General features: G+C 36.2%; 1 protein-coding gene across 1 annotated transcript in view; it reads right to left on the bottom strand.

Annotated features, from left to right (window-relative positions):
- The window catches only part of LOC126293648 (carbonic anhydrase 1-like), a 111645-nt gene that overhangs the window by 27620 nt on the left and 63219 nt on the right, over positions 1 to 20806 (bottom strand). Inside the window, exon 3 of the mRNA XM_049986927.1 lies at positions 10738 to 10902. Within this exon, the coding sequence (XP_049842884.1) occupies positions 10738 to 10902 (165 nt within the window). The remainder of the gene's footprint in view (positions 1 to 10737; positions 10903 to 20806) is intronic.

Genomic DNA, 20806 nt, shown 5'->3' on the forward strand with positions numbered 1-20806 from the left:
AAACATGGAGTGGCCTACGTCACACCAGAATCAAAGTAACAGTCAATGGAATGGCGGCATTCAGATTCATCGAGAAAAGTAAAGTTTAAGCAAACAATTTCTGCTCAGAAAATCATGTGCACAGTTTTTTGGGACAGAAAAGGAATGTTGCTTGTGAAATTTTTGCCTCGTAATTAGACAATCAATGCAGCAGCTCACTGTAAGACATTGCACAATCTGCGCCGTTCAATTCAGAACAAAAGACGTGGCAAGTTGAGCAAGGGCATTGTTTTGCTGCAAGACAATGCCCATCCACATGTGACCAAGCACACCAAAGACCTCACCACATCTTTTCGATTGGAAACTCTAGATCATCCTCTCTACAGCCCTGATCTTGCGCCCAGTGACTACCATCTGTTCCTGCATTTGAAGAAACACCTGTGCGGTTAGTGTCTTCAAGACGATGACGAAGTCAAAACAGTTGTGATGCAGTGGTTAACAAGTCAGGCAGCAGAATTCTATGAGGAGAGTATTCAAAAACTGATACAATCTTATGACAAGTGCCTCAGTATTGATGGTAATTATGTGGAAAAGTAGATTAAGGTATAGGCTTTCACGTAAAAATAAAATTATTGAGATATCTTATCATGCCTTTTTTACATTCCAAAACGGCACTTACTTAAAAACATACTGCTTCTACTTGTAGGGTTTCAGGAGATGATTGTATAAAAACTACAAGGAACACAGAAAACAGAAGCGTATGAGTGAATAGAGCACATCTCCAAGTTTACAACTCACACTGTCATAGCAAACATCAATACTGGCATGCAGTTCTTCGAAAGCACAACTGCTGCTGCCCAGAAATGTGGGACAGCTGCTTGCATTGGAAATCTGTTGATCACATTGCCTATCTACAGGCAATAAGATCCGATGTAACATTAGAATGGCTACACAAAAATATCGAAGCACCTTCAGAAATGTTTGCTTGACCATTTATGCAGATGTTAGCCTGCAATGGTGCAGCAACCAGGAACAGAATATGAAACATATTAACAGGAAGATCAACCTGTTATTGATGCTGCTGAAAATGTAAAACAAGGTATTGAAGGTTTAGGTGATAATGTTTTAAAACCAATTAAAGAAAATAGGGAAGTTGAAAATCAAACGTTTCCAAATCGTCGTCATATAGAAGATTTTGGAGGTTTATGACCAATTAAAACATTAAAACATTCGTCTGATGATATTCCTGGAAAATATGATTATACATTAAGTGAAACAGAAATTAATGATGTATTTAGTAAATATGAAGAAGAAAATAAAATTAAAAATATAAATGAAAATAAAAATAAAACTATAAACGAAACTAACATTCTTTCCCTAACATTTATCTTTTTAAAGTATATAAATCGAAGTGAAGATAAAGTATTTGGTTTAAAACCTGTCGGAATGTTAAAATATGTTGGTAATTTACTTATAGAATTTAATGGTGATAATTAAAAAATGGTGATAAAACATACAAAGGTACAGATTGAGTAATGAAACTTTTAACTTAAAAACAAATTACTATGAAGGTTTAAATTACAAGTTTGATGCTGTAGATTTATCTAATTATGCAGATATATAATTTAATTCAGGAGCATTATATTCTGATCATAATCCAAATAAAATAAGATGAAGTAGAGGTATAAATATAATTACTTAATAAAAGAAATTTTTTCTTAAATTTGGAAAATAAACATCACACACTATAGATTCTTTAAATTATAGTTCTCTAGGATGAAAAGGTAAAGGTTTAAAAAAAATATATAGATAAATCGATTGAATATGTTTGGATGAATGTTGTTAAACAATTAATTGATATGAAACTTCCTGGCAGATTAAAACTGTGTACCCGACCGAGACTCGAACTCGGGACCTTTGCCTTTCGCGGGCAAGTGCTCTACCAACTGAGCTACCGAAGCACGACTCACGTCCGGTACTCACAGCTTTACTTCTGCCAGTATCCGTCTCCTACCTTCCAAACTTTACAGAAGCTCTTCTGCGAAACTTGCAGAACTAGCACTCCTGAAAGAAAGGATACTGCGGAGACATGGCTTAGCCACAGCCTGGGGGATGTTTCCAGAATGAGATTTTCACTCTGCAGCGGAGTGTGCGTACACTCCGCTGCAGAGTGAAAATCTCATTCTGGAATTAATTGATAGATTCTCAGTAATTCATGGTGAAGAACTAGCTGGAAATAATAATTATTACAATGAAAAAGTTAGTATTACACAAATGTAAACAAATCGATTTAGTGATTTTATAACTGAAAATTCAAAAGGAATTCCGTATTTAATTAGATTTTTAAATAATCTTCGGAATACATTTTGCAAAGTGATAAATATGGAAAAGGATTACTAAACACTTCAGCTAACAAACTACGATTTGAAATGCATCTTCCAGGTTACAGATTTTGAGGACCAGAATCAAAATTAGAAGAAAGATTAGCTATAGGTGATAAAGGTACAAATCCATTAGATGAAGCTTGTAAAGAGCATGGTATGGCTTATAGAGATAATAAAGATTTACAAAAAACACATGGTGCTCATAAAGAACTTCAGTCAACTGAAAAACAAAGAATGTATGCAAGTGTTTCTTCATTTGGTGAAAAAGTAGCAGCAACAGCTATTAGAGGAATAATGTATCGAAAAAGAAAATTAGGTATGGGTTGAGATCTTGATGAAAATAGTTGCGGATTATAATTTTTTTATAAATTTTTAACTATATAAAAAATCATTATAAATTTTAAACTTTATACATTTTTAAACTTTATAAAAATCTTAAAATTTTAATTATATGAAACAATAATTTTACAATAAATTATACTTTGCTACCTAGTGCATAACTAAACCAAATCCAATTAAATTAAAGTTAAATAATGAACAATTAATTCCAACTGAACCATTTCAACAGATCTTCAAAAAAGGAAAACAGAAAAGAAAGTTGATGGAAATTTGCTTGTTACATAAACTATTCCTCCTGTTAAAAAAAAATTGAATATTTAACACAAAAGAAACATGTTAAAGGACTAACACAACATCAAGGTGGATTTTTACCATTATAATTATTAGCTGCTTAACCAAATATAGTTAAATTAGATACATCTGATAATCCTGGTCTCTTTGGATTTGTCGCTATAAAAACAATAATAAAAAGTTGTTTCTGATTCATTTGGTGGTAATATACCAAAATAATTATTTAGGAAAATATGTATTATACTACAATACGGAAAGAGTACAAAATTTTGATGAAGTAACATGTAGTAACTTGTGCTTTTTGTTTCAAAATTGCTTTGAGATATTTATAATTTTAATGATATTTTAGATATAATAAATCGACATTTTTGGAAATAAGATACATTTAATTAAACAAAATGAACAAGTAGTTAATACATCTACATAAAATTTAAAAAATATTGAAAATGGTATTAAATAACTACAATCATCAATAGATCCAAATATAAGTAATGCAATTAAACAATTTCAAACAAATTTAATGTTATTTTTAAAATAACTAAAGGTATATTAGTTTTAAAAATATAAGGCTTGCTAATGTAAATTATTCAAATGATTTAGAAGATGTAGTTAACAAACAATTCTTAGAAAAAGAATATATTAACAAACCAGAATACACAAGCATTGTAACACAATTTAGTAACTATATTAATAAAGACGATTATTACAAATTACTTTTAGATTTAAAGCAAAGAAATGGCATTATGCATGGTATTATACAACATTATAATAAAGAAATATATAATACAAAAATAGTCTTCTTAGTGCATTAGCTGAAATTGATTTAGTAGAAAGTTATGTTAAATCATTGCAATGACGAATTAATAAAAGCTTAGTTAAGGAAGTGCTTGAAGATATAGAAGTATTGAAATCATTAGATTAATTTTAAGTTATTCTTCAGTTTCTCCCCGCATATTTGTTGCTAGAACAGTCGATGCGTATACTGCTGGTTCATAGTGTCCAAAGGGCACAATAGTTCAGCGATCAGACACGTCGCCATCGTCAGGTGCGCTGACGAACTGAGGTCCTGCGGGCAGTCGGCCGATTTAAATCCCCCCCCCCCCCCCCCCCCCGCAGGCCCCTCTCTTAGCCATCCGCGACATCGCGCCGGCGGTTGCGAAGACATGGGCGGCAGAATCTGTTGTAGCATTGATGTGCTTGCTATGTCTGCCCTGGTCGCCATTTCGTACTTCTTGCTGAGAGTCTTATTAATTACATTCAATTCTGGGTACAAGCCTTGCTGAGATTCTAGTCGCAATCTCGGTTGATCAGTTCATTCCTGGTACCATTTTCGATAGCCTCCCTTATAATGCTGTTCCAAAATTTAGAGGTCTGGTACAGTCATAATCCATCTCGTTTTTCTTGGACTAACAGTCCTCTGCTACCGCCGACATACTTGGATATTTCAGTCAAGTGTGCCTTTGACGTTCTCAGCAATGATATTCGATGGTGCGTGCTGTCTGTCTGATATAAGACTAAACTAAAAATGATCGACAAAGAATTGAAGGTCTTTGCATAATTTGTAAATAAAAAAGGAAGTTTGATACAAAATATTTGTATATGGCGAAGGTTTAAATAATAACAATAATAATAATTTTTGTGAAAATATAATTAATGAATTACATAAACCAATTAGAAAGAATTATAAAGGAAGAAATGTTATTTCTTTTAATACGGAAGATTCATGCCTAGCAGATCTAGTAGAGGTGGATTGCGGTAATTGAAAACGAATTTCAAAAATAAATAAAGATCATAGATATTTTTTTACAATAGTTGATGTTTTTTCAATATATGCATTTGCTGGTCCTATTAAAGATAAAACAAGTAAGAAAGAAGTTGATGCTTTCCAAAAAATAGAAAGCCAAATAATTTACAAACAGGTAATGGTAAAGTATTTTATAACGAAGTACTTAAGGAATTAACTGATGAAATAAAATATTAATCAGTAATCAACTTTTTCAGGATGAAAATCATCTGTTGTTGAACATTTTAACAGAACACCTAAATAAAAGATGTGGAAGAAATTTCCTTTACAATGAAATTATAAATGGTTAAATGTAGTGAAAAATCAAAATGATTAATATAATAATACAAAACATTCTAAATAAAAAAGAAACCATTAGAAGTAAATGTAAAAAATTTGTAAATAAATAATATTTTTTCTAATGAAGAACCTAGTCACGGACTGAAGTCTGTTTTAGCTGAGGCTATATTTAAAAAAGGTGATAAAGTTAGAATTAGTAAATTTAAAGGTCTTTTTGAGAAAGGATATACAGATAATTGGTCAACAGAAAAATTTGAAATTACAGATATTATTCATTCTAATAAAATGAAAGATATAAAAGGAAATTTTTATAAACAAGAAACGTAAAAAAACAAAATATACCGATGTATACTTAGTTGAATCGTTTTAAGAAAGAAAGGAGGTAAAGTTTATTTTAAATGGTTAAGATTTGATAATTGAGACAAAGATATAAATAACTTTATAAAGTTACTTTATAAAGTAATTTTATGCAGAACTGTTTAGTTTAACAATTAATTACGTTTTAAAAAATAAGTATCAAATAATTCAATCAAATATTGAATTTGAACATCTTTTGATTTAATTGCTTCATCTTTTTTTTTCTTTCATATTTTAATTTAATTCTCTGATCTTCTAGTTTAATTATTTCATTGTTTAATTTAAACTTTGTCTTTGTAAAAAGATACCATTTATATATAAAATGTTATATATAAGAAATTACTTAATTTTATATAGAACTAATATATTAATTTAATAACTTATTGTTACCTTATGGTAATGTATTTGTTTTATTTTCCAATACATAACTTTTATTATCATGGGACTTCGTGTTTTTTTGTTTACTTCAATTTCATTTTTTTCACTTTTAATTAAATTTCAATTTCTATATTGTTCTTTATTGTTAAACAATCGTTCTAATCTTCTAAACGTATTATATTTTTAACAAGACCTTTTTTAATTGTTTTAGGTTTCTTCTCTATTTTGTCAACAACTTTACATACATACATCTTTGATCTTAAACCACAAAATTCTTCCATTACTTTTCGATTACTTTCATCTCTCAGTTTACCAATTATTTTTTTTTGGAACATTATATATATTATCTGCTGGATAATCACTTGTATCAAAGTAATCAATCATTGATTTTAGATCTTCGTAGATATCTTCTTTTTTAATGTTATAAATATAACTATATCTTGATATCACAATTCATTATAGAATATATATTATGTTTCATATCTCTATAGTGAAAACCATACATTAATTCCTTAGATAAGTCAAGTGCACTTAATCAAATATAAATAAGTTTACTAAACATTATTTTCGTTTTATTCATTTTTTCGTTTTACTTTTAGTAAAAAAATGGTAATTAAATAATAGATAGAGGAGGATTATTATTTAATAAACAATTAATCAAAAAGAGAACTAGTTTATTATTTATTTTAACAGTTAATTAGTTTGCTCTTCTATTTATTACACAGAAATTCATTATATTCCTAAAAATAGTTTATATTAATAAACTGATATTATTTAATAGATGGATTCATATTATTAAGTAATAGATAATTGATCGTGAAGCATTTTTATTTAATAAATAAAAATCATAAAGTTAAAGCTTTCTTATTCTTATTGTTTTCTAAAGTACATTAATATATTCTAAAGCACATTTCTTACATTTATTGTGATATTTATCTTTCTGTGATGGATTTATATAAAAGCAATTTAAATCTTCAATATATTGACAAATTTTACATCTCTTTGTAGATGTATTTGTTTCTTCAATTACAACTTCATCATTATTCATAGTAGATTTAGATTTTTCTTCTTTATCCATTGCTAATAATATTTTTGTATGTTATTCACTAGTATTTCGTCTTAAATTTTCTTTAAAATAATATTTAGCAACACTTTTTCCACATACACAAGGAATTAGATTTTTATTGTAATTTTGTTCATGATAATCTATTTATACATGGTCTACATATAGTTCTATGACCACGTTTTTATATTTTTAAAGTAAAGTAACAATTGATATCTGTGTGTTACAATAAATACCAAATTTAGTTTTTACATAACGATCTTGTAAAACTTGCTCCATTTAAATATACGAAAATTTATTAGATTTATAAAAAAGTATATCTTTATAATTTTTATAATTATTATATTTATTATAATTTCTAAATTTTTTAATTTATTCATATAAAATATTTTAAAAATAAGAATCATCAGAACCTTCATCAGATTCATAATACTGATTTCTAAGCTGTTTAATTTTTTCAAACAAAGGATGAAAAGTTCTTGTTGCTCATGCCAAAGAATCAATTAATTGATCGAAAGATCTAATTATAGTTACTGGTACAGAATCAAGTGTTATCATTATGTGAACTGATATTGGTTCTGTATTTTTAATAATAATTCTACGAAGTGGATTATTTTCTTTTTGCTTTAACCATTTATCAATACATTCTTTATGAAAAATGATTGCCACTTGTTTTAATATACTGGTTTTTATTTTCATTACGTAAACAAATAGGTCAATTGATGCCTTCTTTACATAGCTAATTAGTACATACGTTTCTTTTAGTTTAGTTTATGTTTCGTTTAGATCCTCCATTTTTAAGAAAAAAATTATTAGATTTATAAAAAATAATCATATGTCATTTAGATATGATCTCAAAAATAGAATTTTTTAAATATATCTCTAATACAAACTTTAAATTTATTTTTGAAAAATTAATAATAATTTTTTCTATATTAATGTTTACTTTGATCAAGAAGCTAAAGAATTTAAGTATTTCTAAACATATTAGAAAAGTAAATGTGCAAGAGGTAAATTTTGTATATAATATTACGAACTGTGAACATTTCAATACTAGATTTGGATAATAACTTTGTCAAGAACTCAATAATGATTTTAAAGTTATTTTTCCAAATAGATTTTCTATATTAAATGATGATTTAGATTTTGAAATAATTAAATAAGGCCAAATTCAATTAAATATAAAGGAATAAAGAAACTTAAAAATAGTAATAATGAATTTCATGATATAGAGTTTACAATGTAAAATGTTTCAAAAAAAATTATTTTTCTTATTAATTTTATTTTCTTTAAATGGACAACACTAAGCCACAGTTAAGACAGTGTATTGAATGTTTGATTAAAAAAGTGGACATAGATATGTATGTAAATAATGCTGCAAAGAACATCAGAAAATTAAAGTTACTTGTGTATGTGGTAGAACTGTAAATAAGTATTCCCCAAAAACAGACATTTACAAACAACAAATCATAATAATCTTATGGCTGCTAAAGGAGTGAGTAATAATGTTTTATATTTCATTTATCATATATTTGTTATATTTAATGTATCACATTCACCTATGGGAAATGTATGTAAAATAAGTGATTTTTTATTATAGTTATTATTATAGTAATTGAGATTATATTATAATTATTTATTATTAGGTAAAGGGAAGTAGGATGATTTTGTAGATTCTGGATAATTAAGTCATTTTTGTGAAATATAACAAAATTGTGAGTGTTAAAAGCAATTTTTTATAAAATTGATCTAGTGAGCCAAACCTACAAAATCATCCAACTTTTGTGGCTTAGGCACAGCACCAAATTCTCCTGCTATGGGCATTTGCATCCCTCCATATTGTTTTGGTGCTGTCAATATGCATGACTGTGACATTCAGTTCTGCAGTGACTTTTACAGGTATTGTCTCCTACTTTTCGTCACAATCCTCTTCAATGACCGTCTGGCTCGATGACTCACCTCACACTTCCACCCGAATTGTGACTTCGTGGATTATGTGTGTCCGCTTGCCCTCTACACAGTATAAAACTCGGATACAGTGCCCCTTGATGCCCCAAACACTTCGGCTGTCTTGGTTCCAGAAGCACGCTCCATACGAGTACAAACAATATGCCCACATTCTAACTCACACAGCTCCAACACAGCACACTGTTCTGACCTTGACTGACAGTTGCAACGCAATGAAGACCTTTCACAGCTGGCAGTCCTGGACCAATACAGCAGCGCCAGCTGCAAGTTTGGTTAGTGTCTACGTTTATGTCCAAGCATGCATTTCTCGCAGCTGTCCCATACATCATGTGCCCTAAGACAGGCAACTCAACAGACATCCACATCTGTGGCAGTTGATGTAAGTCATGTTGCCTATCTCAAGGGAACATTTTATGTTCTATGCCGCAAACGTTAAATTATTGATTTTTGTGACCCATTATCTTGGAAACTTTTTAAGACACCAACTTCCAATTTTCCATAATTATTGAATGCACCTATGTAGATACACTGAATAGAATTATTACTAAAACTGTATTGTGGGAAATAATATCTTTTTTTTCGAACACTCAATTTTTTGACAGAATTTTGTAAATAAATGAAGACAACAACAAAACAACTTAGGATATCTGATTCCATATGTGTTAACTCTCACACTTGGCATGCTGTGAAAATTTCATGTCGCTATCATCGGTACTTTTTTTTAAACAGTGGGTCATTTATTGCAAAAAATTTAGGTCAGGGATATTGAGGTTTAAAACTTTTTTATTACAAATTCTTATACAGACTTACATTACTGCATCTTTTATACACTAGAATTGCTCTGGACCATAGACAGTGTCTTCTTCAGTATCACAACAGCCCAGTGCTTGCCTCCTCCTTTTCTTTCTTGCTTCTTTTGTCATTTGCTGAGCAGCTAACTCTGCTTCACATACACGACACTCTTCCGATTCTGGCAGTCCTTTAGCTGTGTTCTGTCCCAAGCTAACGCCTATCTTCTCCAGAACCTTAAGTCTTCCATAGTTCCCAACATTAAAAGTTATTGATGAATCAGACATTGCTAGCTGTAGAGTCATAAGGCCAACAAATACATTTTTAGGCACATGGCACCATACAACATTATTGAAGGACTCATTCGCATTCTGGATCTATCTATGTAAACACTTCTTTAGTAGTCTTTGTAAATAGGTTTGATTGCCTCTATTACTGCCAAAGGAAGAGAATTTTTATGAGTAAATTCAGGCAGAGTGTCAGAAAATTCAGCTTGCCTATGTTTACACCAAGTGTTTGGTGGAGGTGGACACAAAGCATGAAATGGCTTTTCAACAGTTGATATTTGATAAAAGAAAGTGCTCCACACAACTCTTTTCATCTTCTCTAAACTGTCACAGTTATCTCTAATGGCCTTCCCATAATATTTCTGTAACTCATCAATTACTTTGCCTGTTAATCTTCCAGCACATTGTATTGTCTTGCCGTCAGAGTTTTGTCTTACCCAGCCTTGCTCATAGGACTGATTTGTTTATTCATAATACTAATTTCTGAGACCTACAGTAGGCACAAAACAAAGCAATTCACAGCCTTCTAGACTGTGTAGTTCCCAAGATATGACTGTTCAACTGTCACAGTAAATGCGTAGTCGCAAAATTTTGTCAGTCACATGTTAACATATTATTGAAGGTCTCACAATTTTCTGATTTTAATGTATTATAATATAATGGTATATTATACCAAAATGTTCAGGAAAGTCCAAAGTATATTATGGATTAGAAAACAGAAAAGTCAAAATTCAACGAATTTCATGTACAATGTCCCCTAAGGTGCATGAAAGATTTTTCCAGGAAGGTTTTATTTTGCTCGCCCTATGGCAGGCTTACCGGTGTGTCCATTGTTGGTGAGGTTGGCCTCCCATGGGATGGAGCCAGGATAGTACAGCCAGAGTGCTGGGGAAGACGATTTCTTTGTGCGGTCCTCCTGGATGTTGACTGGGCTCTGTCGACTGCCTCCGCACATGGGATACAGCTCTGCCCAGTGGTCTGGACCTACAACACAAGGGAACCACTTCTACATGACTTCTTGCAAATGATAGATACAGATTCCATCGACTTAGAAAACCCACATCACCATCCTGTCAAGGAAATGACAGCATGCAGATAACAGCCAGTGCAATGTAGTGGACACTGGTTCTCCAATCTGCAGGAACACCCAATGTGACCGCAAGTTGTAACAGATGCACCTTTCCCCTACCATGAAACCTAGGATGAGAACTGGGTGTCGTGGGCGAATGCACTGTGGAATAGGCAGCTCACAGATCTATTCCATAAAACTGCACATCCATCACTCGTATGCAGCCAGAACCTACACTCATAGCTAAAGACAACAGAGCAGCTTTCCACTCTCCAGTCGACTCTCTCACGACACCAGAGTATCTGTGCTTGGCGGTGTCATGGTGTCATGGCGTCAGTGCTAGCTGCCCAGAGGCAAACGTGACCTTGTAAGTAGGCTGTTTAGGTTTTTAATGCTGGCAACGACACGTAGCGCTCTGTATGTAAATCATTGACTGTGTTGTGTGCAGTTTGTGGCTGTTTGGAATTGTTGGAATATTCGCTATTGTAGTGTTGGGCAGTTGGATATATAAGACTTTTGAACATTATTAAGGTAAATACATTGTTTGTTCTCTATCGCCGCACGGGATTAGCCGAGCAGTCTAGAGTGCAGTCATGGATTGTGCGGCTGGTCCCGGCGGGGGATCGAGTCCTCCCTCGGGCATGGCTGTGTGTGTTTGTCCTTAGGGTAATTTAGGTTAAGTAGTGTGTAAGCTTTGGGACTGATGACCTTAGCAGTTAAGACCCCTAAGATTTCACACACATTTTTTTTGTTCTCTATCAAAATCTTTCATTTGCTATCTATGCCTGTCAGTAGTTAGTGCCTTCAGTAGTTAGAATCTTTTATTTAGCTGGCAGTATTGGCGCTTACTGAATTGCAATAGTCCGAATAACGAAGATTTTTGTGAGCTAAGTGATTCATGAAAGGTAAAGGTTATTGTTAGTCAGGGCCATTCTTTAGTAGGGATTATTGAAAGTCAGACTGCGTTGCGCTAAAATATTGTGCGTCAATTTATTGATGATCAGGATAAGTAAAGAGAAAACTGTCTGAGTACGTTCAGTTTTGCTCAGCTGTTTGTAAATCAAATAACATAAGAGGTTTACCAGCACAGTAATTCATAATTTTTCTAAGGGGACGTTTCATACGCCATATGAATTATAAATGACTGTTTACGGAATCCATGTTGATTCCTACAGAGTAGATTCTGGATTTCCAGAAACGACAAGATATGCGAGCAAACATGTTCTAAAATTCCGAAACAGATCAATGTCAGGGATATAGGTCTATAGTTTTGCGCGTCTGCTCGACGACCCTTCTTGAATACTGGGACTACCTCTGCTCTTTTCCAATCATTTGGAACCTTCCGCTCCTCTAGAGACTTGCGGTACATGGCTGTTAGAAGGGGGCCAAGTTCTTTTGCGTACTCCGTGTAGAATCGAATTGGATGTCTGTTTCAGACAGACGAAGAAGTTAAAGAGTGGGTGGATCCGTCAGCATCCGCCCGTTTTCTACGAAACAGGATTAGATCGTCTCGTCTCCCAGTGGGATAGATTTCTTAATGTGTGTGGTGATTAGTTTTGAATGGAACCATTCCATGGTCCTGATGTGGCGGGTGTTTGGTTTTCATTTGACTGCTCCTTATAAACAGGGTTCCAACGGCCTTGCTACAGTGGTAATACCGATTCCAATCAGATCACTAAAGCTAAGCGCCGTCGGGCTGGGTTAGCACTTGGATGGGTGACCATCCAGTCTGCCGAGCGCTGTTGGCAAGCGGAGTGCACTCAGCTCTTGTGAGGCAAACTAAGGAGCTACTTGAATGAGAAGTAGCGGCTCCAGTCTCGTAAACTGACATATGGCAGGGAGAGTGGTGTGCTGACCACTTGCCCTTTCATATCCGCGCCCAGTGACGCCTGCAGGGAGAGGATGGCACGGCGGTCGGTCGGTGCCGTTGGGCCTTCATGGCCTGTTCAGGCGGAGTTTTTACATACAAGGTGACTAAATGAAATCGCCATAGCTTCTGAGCAGTTGTCCGCAGCTCGAGGTCTCGCAGTAGCATTCTTGCTTCCTGAGCATGGGGTTCCGGGTTCGATTTCCGACGGGGTCAGGGATTTACACCGGCCTTGAGATGACTGGGTGTTATTGTGTCGTCTTCATCATCATTATTCTTCCCCATTACGGTTGGAGAAGACAATGGCAAACCACCTCCATTAGGACCTTACCTGGTATGACGGTGCAGGTTTCCCGCATTGCTTCCCTATGCTCTGTCAAGGAGTATGGGACTTCATCATCATCATCATCATCTGAGCGGTTTGCGTTAGGGCATTCAACCTGCACAGCTGGCTGTGGGGCATTATGGGAGGTAGTGTGCATACGTGTGTGGTTTGGTTAGTGACGAAGCCCATTTTCGTTTGGATTGGTTCGTCAATAAGCAAAACTGGCGCATTTGTGGGATTGAGAATCCGCATTTCGCGGTTGAGAAGCGTCTTCACCCTCAACGGTTGACACTGTGGTGTGCAATGTCTAGTTACGTAATAGGCAGTGACATATTTCTCGATGGTACACTTACTACTGAACGGTACATGCAGGTTTTGGAAGATGATTTCATGGTTCAAAATGACTCAAATGGCTCTGAGCACTATGGGACTTAACATTTGAGTTCATCAGTCCCATAGAACTTAGAACTACTTAAACCTAACTATCCTAAATACATCATACACATCCATGCCCGAGGCAGGATTCGAACCTGCGACCGCAGCGGTCATGCGGTTCCAGACTGAAGAGCCTAGAACCGCTCGGCCTCACCGATGATTGTTGTTTGTGGTTCGTGGAAGACGGAGCAGGACCCCATCGAAGCAGGAGAGTGTTTGATGCCCTGGAGGAGCACTCTAGGAACCACATTCCGACTCTGAAGTACCCAGAGGCCACTGACACGGGCCTCGGTTGGCCGCCATATTCTCCAGATCTGAACACATGCGATTCCTTTTTGTGGGGCCGTATTAAAGACAAGGCGTACAGCAATAACCCCACAACCACTGCTGAGCTGAAAACAGCCATTCAGGAGCTCATCGACAGCATCGATGTTCCCACACTTCAGCGGATCATGCATAATTTCGCTATTCGTCTGTGCCACAACAACGCCAATGATGGCGGGCATATCGAACATGTCATAACCTAAATGCGAATATCTTTAGCGACATTTACATGTTGCATAAAGTGTGTGGACTCTACAGTTTGTAATTAATTTACGTTTTTTCTCATATAGATCAATAACCGTCGCCCTGTAATACGAGGGACGTCAGTTTACATCATTAGTTGTAATTCACCCTGTATACGAGTACTAACACACGTTGACTCGATACACTCTTATTTACCAAGAGCCGTCAGTACTTTTTGAATGTACATTAAAAGCATCTTAAAATGTTTAAATGTCAAAGTGGTAATTCGTACTCAATGCCGTGTTCTATGGTTTATTATCGACTTGGGGCTGGACCATTGTGGCATCTCCAGTTCTAAAACCCTTTTTTTCCTTTGCATTGTTAAACTTTGATGTGTTGTTCTTCCTACACCAACGGTTTTCAAACTTTGTATAGCAAGGTGTACCTTTTCAAATGACCGCAGTAATATTTCTTCTTATGGCCTTCTGCGTAGTAATTACTAACATGATTTCAGTTAATATGTTTGTGGAATTATGGTTCAAATGGCTCTGAGCACTATGGGACTTAACATCAATGGTCATCAGTCCCCTAGCACTTAGAACTACTTAAACCTAACTAACCTAAGGACATCGCACAACACCCAGTCATCACGAGGCAGAGAAAATCCCTGACCCCGCCTGGAATCGAACCCGGGCGCTGTGGAATTATGATAGTAACGCTAGATGAACAGTAAAAAGCTGCATTTATAAACGCAAATACTTCTTAAAAATTAATATCTGCAAAACTTCTACATAATACTAATATTTGTTCTACGAAGTTGTAATTGCTTTGTAGACGCAAGAAACGACAGTAATTTGTCTCTTTCAACCTCTTTCCAACAGCGGTACGGTACAGACGTAAGTGTCTCTGTTGTAAGATTGTTGCCCACAATAACCGGTTTACTTTCTTTCAAATTCCACTTTAATTTGTCCAATGAGCTACCTTTCAGTTTTCCTCACTTAACCGTGTGTAGGAAATCAATTTTGGTAATTGATTTTAATTTGGAGGAGACTTGTTTGGTGACGCAGTGATGGATCGCCGTAAGAGGTCTATCGTTTGTTCTTTATCTTTTGAAATTCGAGCCTGTATATACAACTACACACATACTCTGCAAGACACCCCACGGTGTATGGCGGAGGGTACCTCCTGCAACCACTAGTCATTTCCTTTCCTGATACACTCGCAAACAGAGCGAGGGAAAAACTACTGTCTACGTACCTCCGCATGAGCCGTAATTTCTCTTATCTTCATGGTTATTGCGCAGAATGTACACTGTTGGAAGTAGAATCGGTCTGCAGTCTGCTTTAAATGCCGTTTATCCAAATTTTCTCAGTAGTTGATCCGTTCTGCGGCTCGCGTTGGTGCTGTTTTAGGTTGGTGCTGGAGGCCAGACTGCATCGTGTAGTTGACATGGTTGCGGTTGTTCGTCTTCTTCTTGTGTTGACTTGGTTTCGCAAGCGTTGTCTGTCCTCTAGTAGCAGCAGCGGCGTTATCGATATGTACACTACTGGCCATTAAAATTGCTACACCACGAAGATGACGTGCTAGAGACGCGAAATTCAACCGACAGGAAGAAGATGCTGTGATATGCAAATGATTAGCTTTTCAGAGCATTCACACAAGGTTGGCGCCGGTGGTGACATCGACAACATGCTGACATGAGGAAAGTTTCCAACCGATTTCTCATACACAAACAGCAGTTGACCGGCGTGGCCTGGTGAAACGTTGTTGTGTAAGGAGGAGAAATGCGTAGCATCACGTTTCCGACTTTGATAAAGGTCGGATTGTAGCCTATAACGATTGCGGTTTATCGTATCGCGACATTGCTGATCGCGTTGGTCGAATATGGAATTGGTGGGTAAAGGAGGGTAATACGGAACGCCGTGCTGGATCCCAATGGCCTCGAATCAATAGCAGTCGAGATGACAGGCATCTTGTCCACATGGCTGAAACGGATCGTGCAGCCACGTCTCGATCCCTGAGTCAACAGATGGTGAAGTTTGCGCAAGACAACAAACATTTGCACGAACAGTTCGACGACGTTTGCACCAGCATGGCCTATCAGCTCGGAGACCATGGTTGCGGTTGCCCTTGACGCTACATCACAGACAGGAGCAGCTGCGATGGTGTACTCAACGACGAACGTGGGTGCACGAATGGCAAAACGTCATTTTTTCGGATGAATCAATGTTCTGTTTACAGCATCACGATGGTCGCATCCGTGTTTCGCGACATCGCAGTGAAGGCACATTGGAAGCGTGTATGCGTCCATCGCCATACTGGCATATCACACGGCGTGATGGTAAGGGGTGCCATTGGTTACACGGCTCGGTCACCTCTTGTTCGCATTGACGGCACTTTGAACAGTGGACGTTACATTTCAAATGTGTTACGACTCGTGGCTCTACCTTTCATTCGATCCATGTGAAACACTACATTTCAGCAGGATAATGCACGACCGCATGTTGCAGGTCCTGTACGATCCTTTCTGGATACAGAAATGTTCGACTGCTGTCGTGGCCAGCACATTGTGATAGTAACGCTAAACGAACAGTAGAAAGCTGCATTTATAAAACGCCAATACTTCTGAAAATTAATCTCTGCAAAACTTCAACATAACACTGATATTTGTTCTACGAAGTTGTAACTGCTTTGTATACGCAAGAGACGACAGCAATTTGTCTCTTTCTACCTCTGCCAGGAGCGGTACGGTACAGACGTAAGTGGCCCCTTTGTATGTTTGTTGCCCACAATAATCGTTTCACTTTCTTTCAGACTCCACTTTTATTTGTAAAATGATCTATCTTTCAGTTTTCCTGACTTAAACCGTGTGTAGTAAATGAATTTTGGCAATTCAATTTAATTTGGCGGAGACTTGTTTGGTGACGCAACGATCTAACGCCATAACACGTTATAACATTTCAGCTCCTCAACACCAAATTAAAACGTTGCATTAGGAGGTGTCTGCTTCGTGCAAAAGGTCTTGAGTTCATATTGACGACAGCAAGTAATTCTTCATTACAGACGTTTATTTACAAACAGAACTTACAGACTTCACAGACTCAACAACTGACTCTCCGAGCTAACCGCACTGCATATCCGAACAGACTTCACAGACTCAACAACTGACTCTCCGAGCTAACCGCACTGCATATCCGAACTGACAACTCCTAGGTGTATTAATATCTTTCCAAACAATGAGAGTCTTTGACAATGTTTTGTTTACAATACGATAGCAATTCACGACTTAAAACTAAATTAGACATTACAGAATTTTAGTACAGATTAAAGTAAGTAAAAGGATCAGTACATATAAATTCTTACAAGCATAATTTCCAAATAGATTTTATAACATTTTTCAATCAGCTTCTGGATAACCTTTACCAGATTTGTACCGATGTTTCCAGAAATATCTTGACATTTGATTCTGGATATTTCTTGAGTGATTTAGAACAACTACTTATATGTAAAATGATTTAAATCGTGTTTCAAAACGTAAATAAATCTTTTTAGCAATATTTCTTGATACAAATCGTCTTTCGAAATTAGGTTATGAAACAGTTTTCACAAGTTTTCGTATTTTTGCGATCATAATATAGAATTTCTCCATAGAAAGTTCCAGAAGTGTGCATTAAACGTTCATTTACAGACTTTCTCTTTAGCTGGTGAGTTTTTAAAAGTATCTTGTCCATATTATACGAAATAATTTAGCTCAAAACTGATAATTTATACAATTAATCCAAGCTACAGCAAACAGTGAGTCTTTCTTTTACAAAATGAAATATAAGTACAAAATTGAATGAAAATAGGTTACTATCACTAATATATATTTACATTAATTCTATTTTTGTTCTTTCTGTGCAAAATGTCCTAATATTGACACAGTACAATATTTAAACATCACCAAAGTTTCCCTTTACATTTTGCATATCTGTACCGACATCCCCTAAAAGTCTACAGTATCGAATACTTCAATATGTCCCAATATGTCCTGTAATGTTACACCGTCTATCGTTTTTTTCTTTATCTTTTGAAATTCGAGCCTGTGTATACATCCACACACATACTCCGCAAGACACCCCACGGTGTATGGCGTAGGGACCTTCTACCACTACCAGTCATTTCCTTTCCTGTTCCACTCGCAAACAGAGCGAGGGAAAAACGACTATCAATATGCCTACGTATGAGCCGTAATTTCTCTTATCTTCATGGTTCTTGCGCGAAATGTTGGAAGCTGAATCGTTCTGCAGTCATGTTCGAATGCCGTTTATATAAATTTTCACACTAGTGTTACACCAAAATAACGCCGGCTTTCCTCCGGCGACTCCCATTTCGGACCCCGAAGCATCTCCGTAATACTCACATGCTGATGGGCCGTACCAGTAACTGCTACAGCAGTCCGCCACTGAATTGCTTCGGCGTCTTTCTGCAACCCGACCTGGCGGAGCTCCCAAACAAGAAAGCATCGCATTAGTGTCCTATACACAGCCCCTTCTACAGGTGAATCATATTTTTCTAAAACCTCCCGATAAACTGAAGTCCGCTATTCCACCCAGTATGTTGTCCTCGACGGCGAGTGTTCATTAGAGACAAGGGTAACGTCACGAGAGGCCCAGCGAAGTGAGATAGGACCCCTGTTGTTCTCTATATACATAAATGATATGGCGGACATGGTGGGGTGTTTGCTGATGGTACTGTGGCGTTCGGTAAGGTGTCGAAGTTGAATGACTGTAGGAAGGTACTAGGCGACTTACAAGGGGACCCTCCGTACTGTAAATCACGGATTTCGATGCGCTTCAAATATGTTGTAGAGGCACTTACCCTGAGTACCTGGCTATCTGATTTTTAGCGACGGGCCTTGGTTTTTGAGAAAATCGATTTTGAAGTTCACTACGCGATTTCTATACTTGTAGCATTACCTGTGCTCCTACCAATTTAGCGTAGCGCAGCGGTAAATGTTCACAGCTGGTGTGCTGGACGTACCGTGTTCGAATCCTGCTGCTGTACTTTTTTTTGTCAAAATCGACCGATTTTTTTCAATTTTTTTCAAAGATTATCAGCATAGTTTAAGGTGTGCAACATTATAAAGATATATTCAGTTATTAATTTTTTTCTTTCATACAATATTACAAAATCTTATTCTCCATCGTCCACATTTCTTGATGAGCCAGAACAATATTATGGGAGATACTTATCATAGAAACAACCGAAGCACAAATTTTCGCAGCACCTCGTGCGTTTTATGAAAGGAATAGTATTGCAGGGGCGCGGTTTCTTCATGAGCGATATCGAGAAACACAATTCTTTTGCATTCAAAAATATTTATCTTTCATCCGCTAATTTCGTTGCGATCCATGTGCATCTAATCATGCTTTCAAAATTAGGGGTGCTAAATTGATGTACAATTAACGAATGTAATTTTATTGAACCTTCCTTAGAAGAGATCTCTCTATTGTCTTTCATCAGGTTAGGAGCATTCTGAAATTTTCGTGAAGATTTTCACCTGTCGGTAAAAACAAACATTGCAGGGCTGCCAATAAGGAGTGCACTTTGGTAGGGCCACTTTTAGGGTACAGGTGCTCGCTTTCCTTTCATCAGTGAATAGATGATCGTGTTAAGCTGAGTCGGTTTGTCCTCCCCACGAATCGATAATGCACAAAAAAGTTTTCTATCTCACTTACAGAACACACAAATTCTTCGTACACCAGTTTCGTGAACTTCCCGGATTTCACGCAGGACACGACTACATTTCTGTATTTCCCAATTAATTCGTCTACTCGTTTTTGAACGTTAGGACCAAATTTTCCTGACATTTCTTATATACATAAAAAACATATGGGAGCAGTATTCGAACACGTTAACTCCAGCACGGCAGCTGTGAATCTTTAGCGCTGCGCTACGATGACTTGCTCGGAACAAGTGTAATGTTACAGGTATACAAATCGCGTAATGAACTTCAAAATCGATTTTCTCGAACACCAAGTCCGTCGTTAAAAAACCGGATGGCCAGGTACTCAGGGTAAGTGCCCTCATAACGTATTTGAAGCGCATCGAAATCCATGATTTACAGTATGGAGGGTCCCCCTTGTTAGACAAAATTTGTAGTTGGTGTGATGAATGGCACCTAAAAAAATGTGGAAAAATGTAAGTTAATGCCGATGAGTAGAAAGAACAAACCTGTAATGCTCGGATACAGCATTACTAGTGTCCTGCTAGACACCGTGGAGTCGTTTAAATATCTGGCTGTAGCGTTGCAAAGCGATATGAAATGGAACGAACATGTGAGGATCGTGTAAAGGAAGGCGAATGCTCGACTTGGGTTCATGGGGAGAAGTGTAGGAAAGAGTGGTTCACCTGTAAAGGAGACCACATACAGGACGTGGGTGTGACCTATTCTTGAGTACTGCTCGATTGTTTGGGATCCGTATCAGGTAGGACTGAAGGAAGACATCGAAGCAATTCAGAGGTGGGCTGTTATATTTGTTACCAGTAGATCAAAAAAAAAAAAAACACGTAAGTGTTACAGAGATGCTTCGGGAACTCAAATGGAAAACTGAAATGGGAATCATTTTTTTATTTTATTTATTTCATTAACAGTACAGAGTAACCCACCGCCGGTGGGTCAGATGCTTCCGAATCTACTAGC

Source organism: Schistocerca gregaria, chromosome 10, assembly GCF_023897955.1.
Source record: "Schistocerca gregaria isolate iqSchGreg1 chromosome 10, iqSchGreg1.2, whole genome shotgun sequence".
NCBI classification, from domain to species: domain Eukaryota; kingdom Metazoa; phylum Arthropoda; class Insecta; order Orthoptera; family Acrididae; genus Schistocerca; species Schistocerca gregaria.